The sequence below is a fragment of the Lampris incognitus genome, chromosome 4 (genome assembly GCF_029633865.1).
Source record: "Lampris incognitus isolate fLamInc1 chromosome 4, fLamInc1.hap2, whole genome shotgun sequence".
NCBI lineage: Eukaryota > Metazoa > Chordata > Actinopteri > Lampriformes > Lampridae > Lampris > Lampris incognitus.
In genome coordinates, this window is record NC_079214.1 from 12,806,056 (window position 1) to 12,830,197 (window position 24,142).

The following is a 24,142-nucleotide window of genomic DNA, read 5'->3' on the forward strand; positions in this document are numbered from 1 at the left end:
ATCTGCCGGTAGATTCATGATGGTGACGTCTGATGTACAACCTGTTCCAGTGACAGGCTGGTGGGCTTACATGGTGTCAGATCTTTAGTCTGATACCTCAAACGAGCTACTTCTGTGTGAATAGCAATTCACTATTGTTACATCATATGCTGTGTTTTGGTGAATACGCTCTGCGCACAAAAATGTACACATCACACTTGTATCCTTATTATTCATGCATTGACTGTATTCTGTATCTCTGAGGTGCACATAAAATGGGATGCTTTCATTTGTGTGAGGTGAACGTAGTTGGATATGAAACTGACGAATCAAAGCATGGATTAAGTTCTTCCTCTTCCTCCTTTTAGGTTAGGTCTGGCTGGAAATTAAATCTAATGGCCACTGTAAATCACGCCCAGCAAGCCCTCTCTAACCATTCCAACAGCTCTTGGCAGGGAGAGGCTGCCAGAGGAGCCCAAATAGCAGCCACACTGCTTATTATCCTGGTGAGCCATCTTCAGAGCCTCTCTCAGTTCACTTTGGTGTACATCGCTCCAGGTGATATTTGGTACTCAGCTGGATAAACTTGAGGGAAAGCATGCTTCTACGCTTTTTAAGTCCTTTCCAAATACTGCAGTTTCTGTTTTTCATCTCCACAAACAACATGGAGAGGGGCGTGGTGGGGGATTATGGAAAACAAGATTTGTCTAGTCTTGGGGTGGACTTTGCTGTCAGCGAGGAGTACCGTTTTCAAGGCTTTCACAGCACCTAAATAGCTCTGTTTCAGCAGCTTTTTTATGATGAAGTGGGTTACTTCTTCACAGCTACTTATTCGCAGCAAGCTATGGGCTGTTGTGAACGAGCAGATCTTTTCAAACAGAAATGTTGGTCGCTGTCTTGGGTGTTGATTCTCTTTTTCTGGTTAGAATTCAAGGAGTAGAAATGTTCTCTACTAAAGAAGTATAGTAGCAGTTCTTAGAATTCGAAATCGGCAGGTCAGACTTCTAAAAAATCAGAAACTAGAATCGGCCAAGAAAATTACAATCAGTGCATCTCTAACCGATGCCTATGTTTTGCTGTGAAGAGCGTCCGACCTACTGTACCCCAACATGGAGTACAAAGTGGGGTTTCATACTGAAACTACAGGTTAAAAGTAGCTCTATCGGCTTTTTAAGACAAGCATTTGAAGGGTTAAATCCATTTGGGCCCAGTAAACTTCACCTGTCCTTGGCTAAAGTGGACATCTACGTTTGAACAGGGGCAGTTAATAGAGCGTGGAAAATGGCTGGTGCCTGAACAGAAACACATTGATTCAAAGGCAGATGTCCTCTTTAGTACAGAACAGGTGTTCCTTACCTGGCCCAAATGGATTTAACCTTTCAAATGCTGATCTGAAAAAGCTGACGAAGGCACTTTGGAGCTTCATTTTGAATATGAAAACCCATTTGTACCACCAGGATAAACTCTGTCGGCATACAGGTAAGGGAGATGCTCTTTAGGGCAAAACGGAGGTATAGGTGGCCCAACTGTGTAAAAGCTCCAAGTCCATCCTCAAGAACTTACTGTTCATTCATGAGTAAACCAGGAATTGGCTTTTCAGAGGTCAGTAATACTATGAAAAGAGGATGTGTAAAATCCAAAATACAATTATCCAAGATTCAATCTCGTGTTACCTCCGGCTTGGGTGGGCGTCCCTTCAGACACAACTGGCCGTGTTTGCGGGTGGGAAGCCGGATGTGGGTATGTGTCCTGGTCGCTGCACTAGCGCCTCCTCTGGCCGGTCGGGGCACCTGTTCAGGAGGGAGGGGGAACTGGGGGGAATAGCGTGATCCTCCCACGCGCTACGTCCCCCTGGCGAAACTCCTCACTGTCAGGTGAAAAGAAGCGGCTGGCGATTCCACATGTATTGGAGGAGGCATGTGGTAGTCTGCGGCCCTCCCCGGATCAGTAGAGGGGGGTGGAGCATCGACCGGGATGGCTCGGAAAATAGGGTAACTGGCCAAGTACAATTGGGGAGAAAGGGGGGGGGGAGATTCAACCTCACATTTATCAATGAATATTTGTATTTTTCGCAGCATTCCAACATAGAAGGCAATGAACCCCCAAGATAGCAATCAACACTTCTGTTTGAAAAGAGCCGACAAGTTGTATTAATGATAAGTGATATCTGTCTTGATCCCTCCAGGTAGGTCTACCTCTGAATGGACTGGTCGTTTGGGCACTCTCGCGGACTCGTCGCCTCCTGTCCCGCAGAGACAGCAACGGTGAAAATACACGCGCCGCCAATAGCTTCCGTGTGTACGTGCTGAACCTGGCGCTGGCTGACCTGGTGCTACTTTTCCGCACGCCTCTCATGTTGGGCTACCTTGCTTACAACTACAGCTGGCCATTTGGCAGTACCTTGTGTCGTCTGGTCATGTTCCTGCGAGGCCTAGGCCTGTACGCCTCTTCATTCCTCCTCTGTTCTGTGGCCTTGGAGCGCTGCCTGTGCCTACTGAAGCCTGTCTGGGCTGGAATACGCCGACCTCCCTGGGCCGTCCCTCTCGCCTGCAGCCTCCTCTGGTTGGTGGCCACAGCCCTGTCTGCCCCCTATCTGCACAGCGCCATTCTGCAAGAAGTAAATGGGACATACCAGTGCTGGGAGAACGGGACAGGTAGCATCGGACTCTTTGTCACAGAAACTATAGCCGGGTTCATTATTCCCCTGCTGGTATTCATAGGAAGTAACTTGGCTGTCCTGCTCTCTATTAAACGAGCATCATCCCCCATACCCACCTCCTCCTTTGCCCCAAAGATGATTAGACTCTACCAGGTGCTCTTTTTCACCATGCTCCTTTTCCTCACATGCTGGGTGCCATACTTTGTTTGTCGGTTCCTCCGGGCCCTGGCTACCGGGAGCCCTGAAATTAAGTGGCTGCATAAGACAGCAGGCAGATGCGCATACATATCCCTCTTCCTGGTGTATATCAAGAGCGCCCTTAACCCTGTGCTGTATGTATTCGCTGCCCGTGGCCTACGCCGCGCTGTTAAAGCTTCCCTTGTCTCCACTATTGAGAGATTTTTCAACGAGGACACAACAGATTCTATAAGAAAGAAGTCTCTTAAGAGCTGCAACTCACAAGTCTAGTGGGGTCCATCCATCCACCCATCCATCCTTTATCCAAACCGCTTATCCTGCTCTCAGGGCCACAGGGATGCTGGAGCCTACCCCAGCTGGCTCCGTTTTTCATTATACATTACTTCTTTATTTCCCTACAATTTAACCTTGGTGTATCAAATACCACAGGGTTTGGAGGGGTGATGTAATGCGAGAGAGGTTCTAGAGCAGTGAATCAGTTTCCGTCATGAATGCGGGATAACTTGCAGGAACACGTTATTGGATCATTGCTACTTTGTAGTAATGATGTGATCTATGTCCTTGTGATGACAATTCCACTGAACTGATGGCCTCAACTAGCCGCTGGCATTGCAGCCTTGATAGCTACATCCTTTAAACCACTGCAGATATCCGTAATGTGCGTCATTTCTGAAGCAGAATGTCCCTTCACTGTTGCAGGTATGATAAAGCAGGCAGCGATTGTGGCACTTTATATCCATATTGTTGTTACATCACAACACATGTATAAGTCGTATCATACAAGGGTAGTTGTCAGACCTAACAAGGGCACGTAATCGTCAAAAGGGGCGCATGGGGTTTCCATCCTTACACCCTAATTTACATGACTTGCTTCATGTTAGCCAGCGTATAGTACCGCCTTGACAAGTTTAAATAATTTGGTTTAAAAGCAGCATATTTGGCCATAAATATGAAGAAAATAACTGATATGCTTGCAACCCTGTGTATAAATTGGCTATGGCAACACACCAATTTATCATGCACATCCTTCCTGGACATCTTGGTTGTGGTTTTGTTTTGTTTTTTGGGCGGGGGGGGGGTGTACATGTTCCTGTAATAACCACAAGTACATATGGTCATGAACACAAATTCTTTTTTTCATTTTCACTTTTGAAATTTCTTTCTAAACGTTTTCATTGACTTTGCACCAGTGTTGTGGACAATAAAGTGACTTATCTTAAGATGTGTGACCTCTCTGATTTTACAGACAAGACGTATAAATGATAACCAGAACACTAACCCACCTTCACTTCCATCAACTCCTACCCGCCTTTCCCATACCCGGCGACCCCTCCAACCCAAATTACATTTTGACATTTCTGTATATCTGCGAGAGGATTTGGTTAGTAGCAAACGTCTTCATTTGAGTTAATGGACACGAGGACTGAATTTCCTAATTAAAAACAAAGGATTTTAAGAGCTATGGACCTGTTTAATATTCATTATTTGAATTTAACTGTGCGATTAGCACTTTACTGGTCTTCACTGGTCGGTTAAAAACAGATTAGAAAGAAAGCCACTTATTTTGTCCTTGCACAGGTTATAATGAATTTGCTCTCTGCATTTAACCCATCCTATTGTATAGCAGCAGTGGGCAGCTGCAGCACCAGGGGACCAACTCCTTTTCTTCTTTCCATTGCCTTGCTCAGGGGCACAGGCAGGAGTATTAACCCTAACATGCATGTCTTTTTTGATGGTGGGAGGAAACCCACGCAGGCACGGGGAGAACATGCAAACTCCACACAGAAAGGACCTGGGACGGCCTGGGGTTCGAACCCAGGACCTTCTTGCTGTGAGGCAACAGTGCTAACCACTGGGCCACCGTGCCGCCATTACATTAACACTAATAAAATAAACTGCTAATCGAATTAATGTCATACAGTCCCATTTCACTTAATGGAATTTTACATTTTTATTCAATCATGATCTTCGATATGCAGACAAAATATGATGAATACAACTGAACTGAGCATAATTCAAGGAAGTGTAAAAGCATCTTTCAGGAATTTGTCTGACCCACACATCGAGACAGACAACACTAAATGACTCCAGTGAAAATAAACGATAGGTTACACAACACAGGATTCATAACAGAGGACTCATAAATGTCTAAGTATGCTGACACACTCACACAGTCCCCTCTTTTCATTAGCACAGAAGGGAGCCAACAAGAAGAGCAAAACTGTTATATTGCTGACTCCCCTCTGTGTCTCCCGATAGCAAGTGAGTTTTATTAGATCTTGATACCTGGATATTTCCGGGGTTACAAGTACAGTGAGAAAGGAGCAAAAATCCATGACTTATTCTAGTCCTTCACACCTCATCCCAGTCTCAAGTCAAGGACGGCAGAAGTGTTGAGCACAATCGTTGATTCACAAACAATGGGCATTGGGGCCATTAGGCTAAGATGCTTCTTTAGCCGTGACTATGAGAAGGGCTGAGCAGTTGATCGGTACATTTGTTTGCATATGTTAGCAGCACCTGGGCATTCTGGATGGCTGCCGATTTCTTGAGAACCTTTCCCAACTGCCGAGCAGTAGACTCAGATTCAGTGTTTGATACCATTCTCATCATCCGATCCTGTGTGAAACAAAAACAAGTTGTGTCACGGTTTCATACTGGACATCTCTTCTAGATGTACTGTACCACAGCAAGTCAGCGTGCACACCACTCCAAGGATGAGGATTTACAGAATTTAAACTAAACTGTTTTGTATTTTTGGATTTTCCCCCTCTTTTTCTCCTCGATGGTAGCTGGCCAATTATCCCACTCTTCCGAGCCGTCCCGGTCTCTGCTCCACCCCCTCTGCCGATCCGGGGAGGGCTGCAGACTACCACATGTCTCCTCCAATACATGTGGAGTCGCCAGCCGCTTCTTTTCACCTGACAGTGAGGAGTTTCACCAGGGGGACGTAGCGCGTGGAAGGCTCGTGCTATTCCCCCCAGTTCCCCTCCCCCCCCCGAACTGGTGCCCCGACCGACCAGAGGAGGCGCTAGTGCAGCAACCAGGACACATACCCACATCCGGCTTCCCACCCGCAGACACGGCCAACTGTGTCTGTAGGGAAGCCCGCCCAAGCCGGAGGTAACACGGGGATTCGAACCAGCGATCCCCGTGTTGGTAGGCAATGGAATAAACTGTCTCACCACCTGGACGCCCAAACAATATTGTTTTGAAGAATATCAACATAAGCAGCTGCTGCTCAGTTGTTTGCAACAGGTACCGGCAGAATCACTCATTCATGCTCTAGACACTTAATCCAATTCAGGATTTCAACAGGCTGGAGCCTATCCCAGCAGGCATTGGGTACAAAATGGGATGACATCAGACATACAGTGCCAGTCCATCGCAGGGCACACACACAGACACATTCTCACTCACATTTTTTTAAGCAATATATTTATTGAATTTTGTTTGCAAATTACATCAAAACAATAGCACAGTACAGCAAACATTTTCACCCTACCCCCCCATAACCCCGTCCCTATAACAAGTAATACAATTCAAAGCAGGGTTAAAGAAGATAATAAAGATAAAAATTAAATTAATAAAAATAATAAAATAAAATAATAACAATAATTTCTTTCACAGACTGATTAGAGGGTGTGTGTTTTTTTCCAGTTGCTTTTACGCATATAAACAATCAGATAGAGTTGTTCTACTCCCCCAGAGCTTGTTCTTGCTGAAGCAAGTTACCAACATTAGTATTACGTCTTAAGAAGTACAGAAACAATCCCCAGATTTTATCAAAAACACTTTGTTTACGTCTAACAATATACATTATCTTTTCCATTGACATGTTTGAAGCCATTTCTTTAACCCACATACCAATTCTTGGTCCATCAACACTTTTCCAATTAAGAGCAATTACACGTTTTGCTTGTAATATACACATATCTATAAATCTGAACTCATTGCTAGGTAAATTTGGGGTGGTAGGATATAAACCAAGAATAAAAAGCTTTGGACTCAATGGTAATTTCTTTGACAAAATTTGATCAATCATATCAACAACATCTTGCCAGAAGGTTTTCACTTCCACACATTCCCATATACAGTGAAACAGCGTTCCCCTTGCCTAACTACACTTAATACAGGTATCAGGAATATTGTCATTAAACTTGTGCAATTTAACAGGAGTTATATATGTACGCATCAGCCATTTATACTGTAGAAGCTTTAGGTTGCTGCTAACTGTCTGTCTCTGGGCCTCTTTACATGCCTCACTCCATTCTTCTAAAGATATTTCCTCCTCTATATCTCCCTCCTATAATCTCAGTTTTGTCTCTGATGATTCATCAGATCCAGATACAAATAAGTCATACATAGTTGAAATTAAACCTTTATCATAACAGTGTTTTGTGACTGCAACTTCTAATATAGAAATGGTAGGAATGTCTAATGAATGGCTTTGACAGGATATAAAACTCCTTAGCTGAAGATATTTGAAAAAATTATTCCTTGGAATGTCATACTTGGTAGATATTTCCTCAAACGACATGAATACTTCATCCTCCTCCCTGTACATGTCTTGCACTTTCCTTAACCCCTTTTCAGCCCATAATTTAAATCCCCTATCATTTTGCCCTGGTTTGAAATTGGCATTACCCCAAATAGGACTGAATCGTGACCGGGACATATTTATATTCAAATACTTACAAGCATCGAACCAAACATCAATCATATTCAATATTATAGGGTTGTCTGTATTTTTCTTCAGATATTTACGGTCTGCTGAATACAAATACAGGTGCAATGGTAAGCCCGGTTTAACAGAGCAGGCTTCCAGATCAATCCAAGCTAGGGGACTTCCAGATGAGAAGTAAAACATAATCGACCTTAATTGTGCTGCCCAGTAATACCATTGGATATTTGGAAATTTCAGGCCTCCTCAATCATATGGTAGATAAAGTAAAGATAGACGTAATCTAGGACGTTTATTTTGCCAAATAAAGTTGGTAAACAGTTTCTTGATTTTCGTGAACAAAGATGAAGGAGGGGGTAGGGGGATATTCTGGAACAAATGAAGAAATTTGGGAAGTATATTCATCTTTAGGATATTAATCCTGCCGATCATTGAAATAGGTCAGGATGTCCAACGCTCTATCGAAGCAATACTAGCGTCCAGGATGGGCTCATAATTTGACTGAGCAATCTTATTCACCTCAGGGACAATTTTTATTCCCAAATATGTAAATGTGTCTGTTGGGTTGAAGGTAGAAGCATAAACAAGACCATTCTTCCTCTCTGTTTCATTCAGTAACATTATAGATGATTTGGAGTAATTAACTTTATAACCGGATATTTTCCCAAATGTTTCAATAAGGCTTAGGAGCGCTGGGATAGATTTATGCAGATTTTTAAGCATTAATATCACATCATCGGCGAAGAGTGCTACCCTGTGCTCCAGATGTCCCTCTCGAATTCCATAAATATCGCTGTGTCTCCTCACCGCTATAGCAAATGGTTCTATCGCTAGGATAAAAAGTAAAGGCGATAAAGGGCTCCCTTGAAGGCAACTTCTACAAATGTTGAAAGGTTTAGAAACCTTACTATTCGTCAAAACTTCTGCAGTAAGCCCTGTACAAAGCAATCTTACCCATTTGATAAATGTATCCCCAAGGCCAAATCGTGTTAACACCTCAAACAGATAAGGCCATTCAACACGGTCGAAGGCCTTCTCTGCATCAAGTGAAAGTAAGGCCGTGTCAGGCGCCTCCCTCTGACTGTATAAAATATTGAGCACTCGTCTAACGTTATGAAAACCCTGTCTCCCTTGAATGAATCCGTTCTGGTCTTCCCCCACTACTCTAGGTAGAAGATCCTCCATTCTTCTTGCAAGAATTTTTGTATCAGAATTTAGGAGACTAATTGGACGCATATTTTCACATTTTGTATTTGGTTTCCCCGGTTTTGGGAGTAAAGTGATTAGGGCGCCCCTCATAGATGTAGGGAGAAGACCATTCTCAAAGGATTCCTGAAACATCTCCAAGAGGGGTGGTATTAATTTGGTTTGAAATTTTTTATAAATGTCTATAGGGATGCCATCTGGACCCGCTGATTTTCCAGCCTGCATACACCCAATTGCTTCTGCAATTTCCAATGCAGTTACATCTTGATTTAATACTCTACATTCCTCTTCCGAAATTTTAAGAATATTAAGATTGTCTAGGAATTGTGTTTGCGTGTCCAGATTAGGAGAGCACTCAGAGCTGTATAATTTCCCGTAGAAGTCTCTAAAGGCTTCATTAATCTCTGTCGGGTCCACTATAGTTCTACCACTTGGGACTTCAATACAATTAATAGACCTTTCTGCTTGTTGTTGTTGAATGCGCCATGCTAGAAGTTTTCCGGGCTTTTCCCCCTGATCATAGTAGGACTGTTTGAGTCTCATTAAATCAGCAGCCGCTTTATTAGCTGCCAGTTCATTGTACTGTGCTCTAAGCAGTAGCAGTCTTGTATGAACATCTGTAGGTATATTTCTATTATTATATATTTCTGTTTCCAGTTTTTTTAATTTGCTCATCTAATGTCTTAATTTCAAGTCGTGTAGCCTTTTTCTTGGAACTAGCGAAGGAAATGATTTGGCCCCTAATAAATGCTTTGAAAGCCTCCCACCTTGTGCTAGCAGAAGTCTGGGACTTGTTACATTCAAAATACAGGTCAATCTGCTTATCTAAGAAATCTATGAATGTAGGATCCGCAAGCCACCCGGGTTGAAAACGCCATCTCGGGGGGTCGCACACTAAGTTATTATCTTCATAGGTCAAGGATACTGCAGCGTGGTCAGACAGAACTATACTACTATAATGACATTCATCTATTTTGGAGACAAGTAGTGCTGAAACCAAAAAGTAGTCTATGCGTGAGTGAGTTCTATGAGTACTGGAATAGCAGGAATATTCTACTGCGTTCGGTTTACCATGCCTCCAAACATCAAACAGATTCAATTCCTTCATAAAATGGTGTATCGTCTTTCTGGACTTACTGTGGGTATCATCTAAACCAGTTGACCTGTCTTTTGAAGGATCTAACGTACAGTTAAAGTCACCAGCTATTATGTATTTCCCAGGATGATTTGAAGCAGTCAAAAACAGACTATTATAGAATTTAGAGTCATCTTCATTGGGGCCGTAAACATTTATCAAAGTTAAGGTTTCAGATAATAACCTACCCTGGACTTTAATATACCTCCCTGCAGGGTCCTTAACTACATGCTGTACCCGTAATGGAACCGATTTCTGAATTAGTATCATAACCCCTCTAGCATGAGTGGTGTAAGGAGCAGACAACACTTGACCCTGCCATCATCTTGCAATTTTGGGAACGTCCTCATCCACCATGTGTGTTTCTTGTTAAAAAAACGATTTTTGATTTCAAGGATTTTATCCTGCTCATTACCTGCTTCACCTTTGTGAGTTTGATCAAACCCCTACAATTCCACGAAGTAAATTTTACCTTGCAACTCTCTGACATTGATTCCGGTATGTTATATTAGGAACCGTAGTGAAAAAGTACTTTGACAAACCACACCCACTGATGAAAGAATAAATAATAAAATGAAACCACAAAAACCCACCCTCAACCCCATACGAACCTAAAGTCCTGGAACTCTGGACATCCCCTCCCATCCCACGTTTAACTACCGCTAAAACGAGTTTCTCTACCTTTTCTTTTCTTCTCGCTCCAGCTCGCTATCTTACTTTTTCTAAATACTAATCACACATAACATCAGTAATGAACTGTGCAACGCTTACAACATGTAGGCATATATAACATTAACCACCCGAACACATACACAAACCTGGAACCCGTGCATGCAGACTGGAGGACGAGGAGAGGGAAAAGTCTGTAGCCTGGTCACAAGAGTCCACGATGCATTGGGCCTTCCTTCCTCCGACAGGCGCATAAACCGATGATGACTCTGTCCCTTAGGCCTAGGCCTACTTGGATGTGCCCATGTCATTTCGGCTGGTGCTTGGACATTGTCTCTCATTCAGGGTTAAGGGCATTCCACAAAAGCTGAATAGTCTAACTATAAACGAGACTCCGTCCTGTCCAGGTAGAAAAATAAAGCCTAAACAAAAACAAAATGGCGACAGCCCGAACACGTAGCTACATCTTTCGTGTAAATGGAAATAAAATAAAATAAAGTGGGCTTAATAGGCTACTGCGTCAGTCCTTATCCAAGGGATTGAATAAACCTCTCCACTTGTGCTGGGGTTTGAAAGGTGTGGGGTCTCTCGTCGTGTGTTACCAGGAGCCGGGCTGGAAAGATGATTCTGTGCTTGTGGATCCCCCGGTCTCTCAGCTTCTTCCGGACCTGATCGTAGTCGCGCTGCATCTTGTGCACCCCAGCAGAGAGGTCGATGTGGAAACGGACCGGCGTGTTCTTGTAAAGGACCTGTCCCTTGGTTTTGGCTGCCTTTAGTACTCGCTCCCTGTCCTTAAAGTTCATGAACCTCATTATCAATGTCCTTGGACGACCCGTGCGAGAGTCTACCGGAGCGCCGATTCTATGAGCCCGCTCCACTACCAAGCCCTCCCGTGGATCCATGTTCAGAGCCTCCGGCAACCACTTCTCCAAAAATGCAGGTGCATTCTGGCCCTCTTCTTTCTCCGGTAGGCCCACCAACCTTATGTTATTTCGCCGACTCCTGCATTCCAAGTCATCCACTTTGTCAGTAAGGCTTTTGACGGTGCTTTCCAGCGTGCTAACTCGGGGTGTTAGCTTCTTAACGTCGTCCTCCATGTCACAAATCCGTTGTTCAGCCTGTTCCATGCGACCCATGCATTCCTGTATTTGTTTCTTTACATCCGCAATTGTCGCTTGCAGTCCATCAATTTTCTTGTAAAGTCCACTTTTCAAAGACTGTATGGCTTTCATGATATCTTGGTTGCTATTCTTATCTGTGTCTAACATTTCGTCATCTTCTTCCTCGTGGTCGTCTTCTTCGTTAGCCATATTTTCAACCTGCATGGCGTCGCTAGCCTTCTCAGCCTCTTCCTCGTGTCGCGATTTCCTTTTCTCCTTCTCTTTCTCTCTCTTTGCCTTTTCTTTCGGGTTTTTCCCTGACATTTTAGTTCTGGGTACTCTTATACACGTATTGCGTGACTTTGGACAAGATTCGGATTAGTATTGTAGGATTAATTTACACGGTAGCTGCAGAGCTTGAGATGTGCGACCTCCTAGTCCCTCGCCATAACCGGAAGTCTTCTCACTCACATTTACACCTTTAAGGCCAATTTCGAGTCCCCAATTCACCTAATCTTCATGTACTGGAGGAGGTGGCACAGTGGTGACACTGGTAGTGGTTGTGTGTGTGTGTGCGGGGGGGGGGGGTACTCAGAGGAAGCCCAAATGAACACAAACAGAGCATGCAACTTCTACAGTGATGACCACTTAAGCTTGATTTATCCTTCTGCGTAGAATCTACACAGAGCCTACGCCGTAGCCCAGGCATGCCATTGCGAGCATTCATACTTGTGTGCTGGTGTGTCTGCGTCACTCTGCGGTTACACCGCCAAAAGACTGTTTGGCGGTGGGGTTTCTATGCCACTGTGTTGAGTTTCTCATAGACAGTATTATAAGTTTCTTGGTGTACTTCGAACAACGGCGACTGAAACTGATTGGATCATTAGCTGGAGCTAATAAATGTTGAACGAGTTACTTTTCCTTAAATTCATGCAACACAGAAAAGAGAAAAGATGTCGGAGGAGATGGAGTCATCATCATCATCACCACCATCAGAGATGGAGATTGGAATGTACGACCATTGAACAGATTGAGGGTGAATTTTCTGTGCTTGGCCAGCCACTGAGATACATGGATGAGGAAATGCGTAGGAGGAAACGCAATGCCACCAAGTGAACCAATCATAGTTGTTGTGGTCTGCGTTGCCGCAATGTGTGGTTACATTTCTAGGGAGTTGCATGTCAGCCTACGGCGCGGGGCATGTGGCTACACCGGTCAAATGCCCTACCTATGGCACAGATTCTATGCAGAAGGATACCTTGGCCTTTGGTCACCAAGCTGCCCCTCAGGAGAACAATACAGATGAACATTTTTATAAGTAAATAAATCAAGTTTATTTACATAGCACCTTCCACAGATGGAGCCACAAAGTGCTTCACAATGAAAGAAAAAAATATAAATGAATAAATAAAGAAAATGTAAAGACATCTACCCAGTCATAAGAGTCTGTGAGAAATAACATGTTCTCTCTGTGATTACTGCAAGAGGGCTTACGTGTATCCTACTTCCGACAGTATTCCTGTCAGGCATTGCATCATGACCAACATGCTAAAAACTTCCTGTTCCGCTGTGTTGAAAGTCTGTCCAGACACTTTCAAACACCATGTCTTATTAATAAAATAACATGAACCAGCTGATGTTAATTGAGATGAGCTACCCGCTTACTACAAATATAAGATAAAACTGAATAGCATGGTTTTCCTGTGTATCAATTCACGGTCACCTGTAATGTTGCATCTACACACGGAAGTGGAGCAGGCAGGCTGAGGACCCCTTGCTCAGACCTTTGTAGGACCTGCATGTAAGAGAGTTAACAGAGCAGAGGAAACTAAGTTAGACTGTTGTGTTCTTGGTGGCATTGCTTTGTTTTTAACCCCAACTTCTAGCTGATGTCTCATATTTCATGTTTGTTTATCTACGTTGTCTGGGTGTTGCTGTACACTGTTTGAACTTAACAAAACGTTCCCTTGTGGACAAATAAAGACATCTTATCTTAGTATAATCCCTACCAGGACATTTCAGTTTGACTTGACTGAAACGGTGGGATAGATCTTCACTGATGACATTTACCCATGTCAATATAAGCACATGATAAAACATGCAAGGTTTATTCACATGAAAGGGGGGGGGGTGGTCTGAGAAATAACACATCTATATTTCACAATACAATGTAATTCAACTCAAAGTTGTACAAGTCTTTGGAGTTAAATGTGCTCATTTTTTGTTCAAAGTTAGAGAAATACAGTGTTTCCTGATGACTGCATTTCTAATTTGCAATGGTAATTAAAATGTAAATAATAATAAAATATAATGTGAAATCTTAAAAGGTAATCTTGCCTGACTTGTTAAACAAATATGAATTATTACAAATTTCAAAATTACACAAAACCTTCAGTGTCAGGTTTGTTGTAGTGGAAATGTGATGCAAATATTGTGCAAAGACAAGATTTTGTTTTTAAAGTGTAATACGCTTAAATAAGCTTTTTTTCATTAGTGCAAAACTGGAACATATGGCCTCAGCCCAGGATATCACATTACTTCTCAAATCTGATATCTGTATTTCCTGTTATCAGTGAAGTGTGCCCTCACTGGTTTAGCTCTGTCATATGCACACACTCAAGTGTCCTATTTTCATCCACAAATAGATCAGATACTGTTACCACCCTAACTGATCGGAGAAAGTCTGATCAGCCCACTTCCCCTTTCTCACCTCTGCTAACAGCCCCTGCAAAAATGACAGATTTTTGAGCAGACCTAATGCAACTCTACTCAGTACAGCCACTTCTTAATGAAACATATCTAAGCTGCATGATTTTGACGTTCTACACAACAAAATTTGTGTCCTATTTATGCTCTGTTATGACATTTGTGGTTGGATGTACCTCCTGCGCCTTCTCTTCCTCCTCCTCTAGTTGTCCTCTGAGTTTACCACATCTGTCTTCCAGAGAAGCAGCCTTCTCTTCTATCAGCTTCAGATTACTGACCACATTCATCAAGTCTCTCTGGAAATACAGATGTCACTCAACAAAATACATTACCCAACACACCGCAAACATATTTCCTTATCATATTAAATATAGTATGATGGCCATATATGGTAACTGTGGACTCAACTTAGCACTAAGCAGTATAATTATTTTGATATTGTGAACATCCGGAGTTTATTTTTTGGAGTACCCTGAAATTCAATAAACTCTAATATTCAGTTTACAATCAGCATTTTTTGGTGCGCCATAAGCCCGCAAGTGGGACTGAATTTGCACATAACTGAGCACTGGTCACATAATAATGCATCGGTACAGCTGGGTAGAAACAGATGATGTAAATGGATTACAGTATTCTAATTTCAGTAAATATGTAGCTATGCATTACCATTACATCAACAGCCACAGTGAATACAATAATAGGCAATTATTGTGTCATTCAAACACTTTACAGGGACAACAAATCTGTCATTTTGATGAGTATTACATCTGAATAGTAACTGATTATATTTCATGTTTAATTTATCTAATCAATGGTTTCTCACCTCCATTGACTGAAGAGTCTTTTTTGCAATAAATGACTTCTTGGATTCTTCCTGAAGCTGGCAAGATAATGTTTTCAAGTGTCCTTGCCTTTGGACTGGAACTCTGAGGTGTGTACATTGAGCAAGGAAACTGTGGGAAAACAATTAAAGAAGGTGTCTTTATGCATGCTCAATAATCCAGGCAAGAAAATCAAAGACAGTTGAATCAGTTCATATGGACACAATGTTTATTGAGAGAGAAACGTCTAAGTGACCCCTTCAGTCTCAACTGACTGTAGGTATCCCCACCCTTATAAACAATAATACAGCGGCATAATGACCGAAAATGATCAGTTTCATATGCAACCTGTGTATTGTTTATAAGGGTGGAGATACCTGTAGTCAGTTGAGACTGAAGAGGTCACTTAGATGAGTGATGTCACATTTCTATCTCAATAAACGTTGTGTCCAGATGAACTGATGCAACTTTCTTTGAATGAAAGGTGTCTTTGCCAGACCTCTGCAAAACCAGCAGTGGCTAGCCCTTAATTTACATCTCCCCCCCCAACAATCACAGGTCCCTAAATTGCCTTTAAACTGAAATGAACTTACACTACTTGCTACCATTGCTTAAAAAGTTTAACAAAAACCTACCACACCCACAGCTCTGTCAGATGTGTACTCACATTCCCAGAGCTGGGAGGCGGGGTGGTGGTACTGGCCTGCTAATCTCCCCAAAACGGAAATACTCTCTTGTTTCTATTCCACGATTTTCTCCGCCCTCCTTTGAATTTCATGCTGTTACTGTCTCTTATCCAGTCAAACTCACCACTGTGGTTGTGTACCGCCCACCAGGCCCCCTTGGTGAGTTTCTGGAGGAGCTTGACACACTGGTCTCACACTTCCCTGTTGATGACTCTGCACTTACCCTTCTTGGTGACTTCAACATCCACACCGACAAGCTAGATCCTCTTCTCTCTCCTCCTTTGACCTTCACCTCTCACCCTCTCCTCCTACCCACAAGGCCGGCAACCAGCTGGACCTTATCTTTACTAGACTGTTACGTTCCCCATTAAAGGCTCAAGGGATGTAACAAAGAAAATAAGTGTCCCGGGGAAATAAGAAAGGTAGGAGGCAGAACCAAGTGCAAAATGGAATTGATTTATTTACAAAAAACTAACCAATCAAAAATACAGAATAAAAGGGCAACTAAAGATGCTGGCTCTTAACCAGGCTTAGCTAAACAAACAAACAAACAAACAAACAAAAACAATTACAAGCTTCACGCTCCTTCACAAGGAGTACACAAGAGCGCTCGCTCTCTGGTTGACAACCATGGCCTACTGGCCCTGTTCAGTGTCTCTCTCCAAGGTATATACCCAGCTGATGAGCAATTGGGGTCACCTGGGTTCAATGAGCAGTTCCACAGGAGGCGGGGCATTACCTGGAGAGGGAAAATTACAGACACGCGGCACTAGGGCCATAAAACCCCCTCCCATAAGAACAAACCCTAGGTTTGTATACGAGAGGGTAATAGTACACAGCACACGGCACTGGGGCCGTAACACCCCCTCCCATAAATACAAACCCTGGGTTTGTATTTTAAGAGGGTAATTGCATTCAAAAAATTGACACCATTTCTAATTACTTACTTCTCGTAAGTATGGATGGTGATAACATTTGCTCTCTGCTTTTCAAATTCACACACCTTGTTGCATGGTAACCGGGCAGGCATTTTACCCATGGGACAAAGCATCAGCCACCAGATTGTCAGCTACTTTTTTGTGCCTGATTTCAATGTTATACCCCTGTGCCAAAAGTGCCCATCACATCAAACGTTGGTTGTAGTTGTACATCCTAGTTAAAAAGACAAGAGGATTATGGTCGGTATACACAGTCACAGCAAGTGAGCTAGAACTAACATACACTTCAAAATGCTGCAGGGCAAGTAGCATGGCTAGTTTTTCTTTCTCAACATTGGAGTAGCTGACTTGATACTGTTTGAACTTTGTAGAGAAGAAACACACTGGGTGAGGTAAACCGCCCACATCATCCTGCAGCAATACTGCTCCAGCCCCAGAGGCGCTGGCATCAACGTCCAACAAGGGAGACGTTAGGGGCAGCTAGAACAGGGGCACTGCAAAGGAGAGACTTTGCAGCCTCTAAGGAGTGCTGACACTCAGTCGTCCACACTGCCCGGTTACCATGCAACAAGGTGTGTGAATTTGAAAAGCAGAGAGCAAATGTTGGAGCTGTAACATAGACACTGTCCTATTTCCAATCTCTCTGTTACTCCCATCCAGCTCTCTGACCACTATTTCATGTCCGACTCTCTCTCCCTCTCTTCACCCCCCTCAGCCCCTCCACCTACCCACATGGTTTCCACCCGTAGACAACTCCGCTCTCTCTCCACCACTGATCTTTCTTCCTCTGTTACTGCTATCCTCCCTACACCTGAATCTTTCTCTCTCCTACCCCCTGACACTGCTACCGATCTTCTTCTCTACCCTCTCCTCTTCTCTAGACAATCTCTGTCCCCTCACTTCCAGGCCTGCACGCCCAACTCCACCTGCCCCTTGGCTGTACGACTCAGTACGTACTGACAGACGGAGCCTAAGAGGGGCAGAGCGCAAATGGAGAAAAGGCAAACTCCCAGAGGACCTTCTCAACTTCCAATCTCTTCTTTTCTTCAACCCCCACTTCCTCCTCCTACTTCCTCCCTTCTCCCTGATGACTTTGCCAACTTCTTTGACAAGAAGGTAAATGACGTCAGATCCTCCTTTTCACACCACCCAGTTAGCGCTCCTTGCACTAGCCCACCCTCTGCACCCTCCCTCACCTCTCCACGTCCCACCCTATCCCACCTCGCTCCCCTCTCCCCCGACGAGGTCCTCAACCTCATCACATCCAGTCGCCCCAACACATGCTCCCTTGAACCAGTGCCCCCCCTTCTTCTTCAGTCTATAGCACCTGAACTCCTTCCCTTTCTAACCCACCTCATCAACACCTCTCCCCAGGCAGGATGCTTTCCATCTGCCTTCAAGACTGCTAGAGTCACCCCCCTTCCCAAGATACCATCACTTAACCCCTCTGACATCAAAAACTACAGACCGGTTTCCCTTCTACCCTTTCTATCCAAAACTCTCGAACGTGCTGTCTTTAACCAACTTTCTTTGTACCTCCACCAGAACAACCTCCTGGACCCCAACCAGTCTGGGTTCAGGATGGGTCACTCGACAGAGACGGCCCTCCTTGCAGTGACAGAATCGTTGCATGCTGCGAGAGCCAACTCTCTCTCCTCTGTCCTGATACTCCTGGACCTGTCAGCTGCGTTCGACACAGTGAACCACCAGATCCTCCTCTCTACCCTCGAGGGGCCGGGTGTCACAGGCTCTGCACTCTCAATGTTTGCATCCTACCTGATGGGTCGCGCCTACCAGGTGACATGGAGGGGATCTGTGTTGGAGCCTCGCAGACTGACTACAGGCATTCCACAAGGTTCGGTTCTGGGTCCTCTCCTTTTCTCCCTGTACACGACATCCCTGGGTTCTGTTATTCGCTCACATGACTTCTCTTACCATTGTTACGCTGATGACACCCAGCTGATCTTGTCCTTTCCTCCCTCTGACACACAAGTAGAGACACACATTGCTGCGTGCTTGACAGGCATCTCGGAGTGGATGGCGACACATCACCTGAAGCTCAATCTGGACAAGACAGAGCTGATGTTCCTCTCACGGAAAGGTTGCCTACACCGAGACCTGGCCATCACCACTGACAACACCGTGGGGATGCCAGCTTGGACTGCGAGGAATCTGGGTGTGATCCTGGACGACCAACTGTCGTTTGCTGCAAACGTTGCATCGGGTGCTCACGCCTGCAGATTTCTCCTCTATAACATCAGGAGGACTTGCCCATTCTTCACCGACGAGACGGCACAGGTGCTCATCCAGGCTCTGGTCATCTCCCGGCTGGACTACAGCAACTCCCTCCTTGCTGGTGCCCTGGTGTCGGCCATCAGACCTCTGGAGCTTGTTCAGAAAGCTGCAGCTCGTCTAGTGTTCAAACGCCCTAAGTTCTCCCACACAACTCCCCTTCTCATGTCCCTACACTGGCTCCCAGTAGCTGCTCGCATCCAGTTTAAGACTCTGGTGCTAGCCTACAGGGCAGTGAAAGGAACAGCTCCTTCCTATCGCCAGGCCATGGTCAAGCCCTACACCCCCGCCCGACCACTTCGCTCTGCTGCCTCGGGACACCTGATTGCCCCGTCACTCAGAGGCCCCAGCTGCCGACCGGCCTGGTCTTGGCTCTTTTCTGTCCTGGCCCCACAGTGGTGGAATGAACTCCCCACTGATTTCAGGACAGCGGAGTTGCTGCCCATCTTTCAGCGCAGGTTGAAAACTCACCTCTTCAAGAACTACTACCCTGTTACCTCCTCTTAGCATTTATTGTATTCACTCATTTAAAAAAAAAAACTCTTTCTTGCGCTTTTACTTTACCACCGGTTTTGCTCTTAGATGCTTGTTTAGAGAGAAGATGCACTTATGACCTCTGATGACTAGTAGTTCTCCTGATTTCCTATGTTAAATGCACTTATTGTAAGTTGCTTTGGATAAAAGCGTCGGCTAAATGACTGTAATGTAATGTAATGTAATGTACTCAGAGCTATCAAAGAAAACTGGGCATCAGTAGGAATTCCAGTAACAGACTGAAGAAAACTGGAGTTAGTTGTCATATGCATATGAGCGTACTTTGAGTCAGGATGTCACTGGCAAACCGTCTTTTAATCATACCCTACTGTAGAGATTTGTTTTAAGAGGGGTCTTTAAGAAAGTGGAACCCAATTATCTATGTAAAGCTTTCTTTGACATTACCATACCAAAATGCTGTGACCATATGCTATTTAACAGATATGATTAGGAAGACAAGAAAAATGTCACTAAAAACTGAAAACCACCATGGAAGATGGGATTTAGTTAACTATCACCAAAAACAAAGTGATTTGAGGCAAACATTACCACTTTAGAGTCATTGCAGTTTGAATGTACAATGGAGAAATTGGGATGTCATATGCTACATCAATACAGTGAGCAAACTGGTTTGGAACTATATGATAAGTAGAGGCAAACCTTGGTATAATGCACTTATTTAATATTGCAGCTTATCCACTCTTCATACAAAAAATGTATTTAAAGGTGGTGTTGACAATGACATAAGCAAGGAAACTGGCATGGGATCTACTAGTTTACACCAGCTATTCAGATCTTTGTAATTTTGATACACTTTAGCTTTCTCTCACCTCTTTTTTATCTCATTTAGATGTTTCTGGGTTTCCGCCGTCTTTTTTTCATTCATCACAACAGCTGGTCTGTGAAACAAAATCAATTTCCACAAAGAGGGGTTATTATTATTCATTAGCCAACAAACAGAAAAACAACATAAAGCTTTTCCACATCTGAGCGGATAAGTCATATACTATGTACTGGATAAAGCCATAACAGACAAAGACTCTCACTGAGAATAAAGGGGTTAATTTGTGATTTAAGAGTTTCACAGAGCAAACGTTGATCTAAAAGCAAGGTTTCTCACAGTATTGATAGTTCCAGTATCTCTTGCAGCGCTGAGATGGAAGATGTGGTCATGGGCTTCCAGTTTTCCTGACTTCTGATTTTGCTTGGAACTGAGGGTCCTCCTTTTACTAGCCAATACAAAATGATAAAGACAAGTAAAAATTTAAGAAAGGGGATTATCAGTATGGTTTGTATGCTGGTTGACAGTCAGTATAAATAAAACTAGATATAATTCCATTCTCTCCCTTTTCCTTTTATTTGCAGTTGACACATTTGCATGATCGGCTTACCAATGCTATAAAATTACATAAAAGCCCTAAAAATGGGGTGTGCGGGTAGCGTAGTGGTCTATTCTGTTGCCTACCAACACGGGGATCGCAAGTTCGAATCCCTGTGTTACCTCCAGCTTGATCAGGTAGACCAAGACTTGGTCTACAGATACAATTGGCCGCGTCTGCGGGTGGGAAGCCGGATGGGGGTGTGTGTCCTGGTCGCTGCACTAGCGCCTCCTCTGGTCGGTTGGGGCGCCTGTTCAGGGGGGAGGGGGAACAATAATGATAATAATAATTACATTTATATAGTGCTTTTCTAGACAGCGTGATCCTCCCACACGCTACGTCCCCCTGGTGAAACTCTTCACTGTTAGGTGAAAAGAAGCAGCTGGCAACTCCACATGTATCGGAGGAGGCATGTGGTAGTCTGTAGCCCTCCCTGGATCGGCAGAGGGGGTGGAGCAGCGACCAAGACGGCTTGGAAGAGTTGGGTAATTGGACGGGTGCAATTGGGGGAGGGGGGCATGAAAAAATAAATAAAAAGCCTAAAAATTTCCTCTTCCTGACCTACCTTAATATTTTAATGGTCTTGCGCAAGATTTTTAATTGTCTACAGGCACTTTGCAGCTATGAATCGTCTATCACTATTGGTGTCAGCTATTACTTATGATTGTGCCCCTTCTCACTTGGACACCATTATTACCCGTCTAGTATTACGACCTACCTCTACATACACTTGACATTTCATGCAAATATGATTTTCCTATTATACTGATATGTGGTCACGTAAATCTACTGTCTACGTTGGTTCTCCTGTTCTCTGCTACTTGAAAATCTAAAAGCACATTTACACTACATTACTCATGACAGGCACTTCCGGCTATATGATTACTTTGAAGCAAATGTACTCCTACCACTACTTCATGTAGTAGTACTATGATATGATTATGTGGCAAATGTCATCCTACTACTTCGTATAGTACTGTTATGTTCTGATTACTATGTAGAAAATGTTACAACTTCCAATACTTCCTATTGCACAACTATGATATTGCTATGCAGCCTTCTGTGATGCCAGTTGGCGTCACTTGAATCTAGCATCTGTCAGTAAGTCGCTTAGATAGTAGCGCCTGCCAAATTAGTAGCCGTTAAATGGAAATGTAAAATTATGCCTTCTCACCATTGTTCCTCTTCTTTGGAGGTGTTGGTATAAGGTCAACGTTATTGGGCCTTGGCCCCAAGTGCTAGAAATGAAACCGATCAGGGTAAAAGGTTAGCGGTCAGCAAAGAGGGGGGGGAAAAAACCAATGACATCTACAACAGCAGCAAAGGTAGTTTTTATGTTCACCCTGACCCATCCAGGATCCTACCGCTTGTTCACGCGTTCCGTCGCCAGATCTCTTCTTGCCTTTAGAGTTGGGTCCTTTTTTGGAGGCCCGAACGGAGCCTCGTACAGGCTTCATAAATGCTAACTTCAACCTACGTTGTTGTAGCTAGCTTGCGAATGTCAACCGACAATTTTAGAGTTTAGCCAACTTAGCGTTAACGCCACTGGTAGAATATCAAATCGTTCAGGGGTCGAAATCCGAAAGCTGGTTATATGACAGAGGGACTAATGGAAAAGGCTGCTGATTCTCCAAAACTCGCAGGTTTTACCAACAAACGTTGTCAAACGCTCAGGGCAGACGAGGATTTACTGAGGACGTAAACGCCATTTTGGGTTTCGCGGTAGTATTTTCGAGCGGTGTGCACTGCAGGACGCATGCGTCAAACTGGTACCTCGGCCACGTCGATTGGCGCTGCCAACTTCCGCGGTTCTTACAGGCGTTGGATCCGCGGCTTGAACGTGGGTGTTTAGTTTGGGGCTCTGCAATATTTCGGGGGGGGGGGGGAGTCGCGGCCGCGTAAAGAAAGCCATAGAAATGAAAACAGCAGTCGAAATATATCCGATTAACTTGGATCTCTGCTGCGAGACCAGCGCAGAGTTGGAGGGCTTAATATTCTGACAAGGCGGGAGGAGGAGGGGCCGCACACGCGCACGTGCGTGTGCACGTGTGTGGGTGTGTGTGTTGAATTCGTGCACACAGGTGGGCAAAAAGGAGGCGCAACGTCAGGTACACGGGGAAAGTAATAGAATTCGGAAGAAAGGGTGAATTAAACCGATTCCCACCAACGAATAAAGCTTACCACAGATACCGCAAAAACAGTCCTCGCTGTAACTTCGTTGCCAATCAGGGGTACACTGGGAAAGAAATTCAACCCTGGACTTATCCGCTGGGACCGGCCGGGGGGGTAATGTAATTACAGCACATGGCCCAGATTTAGCACCCTGGTCCTTGCTGGTGTGACCGGTTATGTTCTAGCCCGGTCCGGGATTCGATACAGCGTGTACTGCACCACAAGGCGACGTCACTAACCGCTCGGCTAAAGGGTCAGACCCGTTAGCTAGGGACTAATGTGTCTTATTAGTTGTTTACAGTCGTCACCCTCCCCGGAAGCGCGCCCTCGCGCTTTGTTACTCCCGCGCTCCGAAGAGACTTTGAGGATCTGCGCACTTCCGGATCCCACCGCTGCCACCAGTGTAACCGGTTATTTTCTTGCCCGGTGCGGGATTCGATACGAGTTATACTGCACCACAAGGCGATATCACTAACCGCTCGGCTAAAGGATCAGACCCGTTAGCTAGGGGCTAACGTGTCTTATTAGTAGTTTACACTGGTAATGATATAGTCTTTTATTGTTTACAGGCGATTGTGAACGCATCCAAAGGCTTTTGCAATGGAAAGTAGCTATTCCAGGATATATTTCAGTGGGCACAGACTTATATTGTAACACGACTACAGCATAGCTTAAATAACAACAAGTAGCCTATCAACTGGGTAGTTTTGTAAGCACAAGTTACAGCAGTTTTGATTTAACATGTGGCCTAACCTATAATTTAACTTCCATTTTACCGTTTCAGTCCCAACTACTGAGACTACTTTTGGCTGCACCCGTTAGGGGGTCGCCAGGGCGGATCATCTGTTTCCATCTCTTCCTGTCCTCTGCATCTTCCTCTGTCTTGCCAGCTGTAATAAACTAATAAACTAGCTTTTGTTTATTATAAGAATGACTGGCGAGAGTTCAGTATTTTGCAATTAAAGGATGGGTTTATTCTCCGTG

At 44.2% G+C, this 24,142-nt stretch overlaps 2 protein-coding genes across 3 annotated transcripts; one reads left to right on the forward strand and one right to left on the reverse strand.

Moving 5' to 3' along the window:
* Nucleotides 1-374: 374 nt before the first annotated feature.
* LOC130111607 (somatostatin receptor type 5) lies at nucleotides 375-3,140 on the forward strand. Its single transcript, XM_056278839.1, has 2 exons — nucleotides 375-485; nucleotides 2,165-3,140. The coding sequence occupies exons 1-2, from the start codon at nucleotides 375-377 to the stop codon at nucleotides 3,104-3,106; spliced, it is 1,053 nt and encodes a 350-aa protein (XP_056134814.1). The 3' UTR covers nucleotides 3,107-3,140.
* Nucleotides 3,141-14,392: 11,252 nt separating this feature from the next.
* cenpq (centromere protein Q) lies at nucleotides 14,393-22,717 on the reverse strand. Of its 2 annotated transcripts, XM_056279223.1 has the most exons (6): nucleotides 22,351-22,717; nucleotides 22,161-22,224; nucleotides 20,728-20,836; nucleotides 20,438-20,506; nucleotides 15,160-15,289; nucleotides 14,393-14,632 (listed from the first exon to the last, which is right to left on the reverse strand). In XM_056279223.1, the coding sequence occupies exons 1-6, from the start codon at nucleotides 22,441-22,443 to the stop codon at nucleotides 14,474-14,476; spliced, it is 624 nt and encodes a 207-aa protein (XP_056135198.1). In that variant the 5' UTR covers nucleotides 22,444-22,717; the 3' UTR covers nucleotides 14,393-14,473. The 2 variants fall into 2 exon arrangements, with proteins under 2 accessions (XP_056135198.1, XP_056135199.1); XM_056279224.1 differs by lacking the exons at nucleotides 14,393-14,632; nucleotides 15,160-15,289 and adding an exon at nucleotides 16,289-16,582.
* Nucleotides 22,718-24,142: the final 1,425 nt, after the last annotated feature.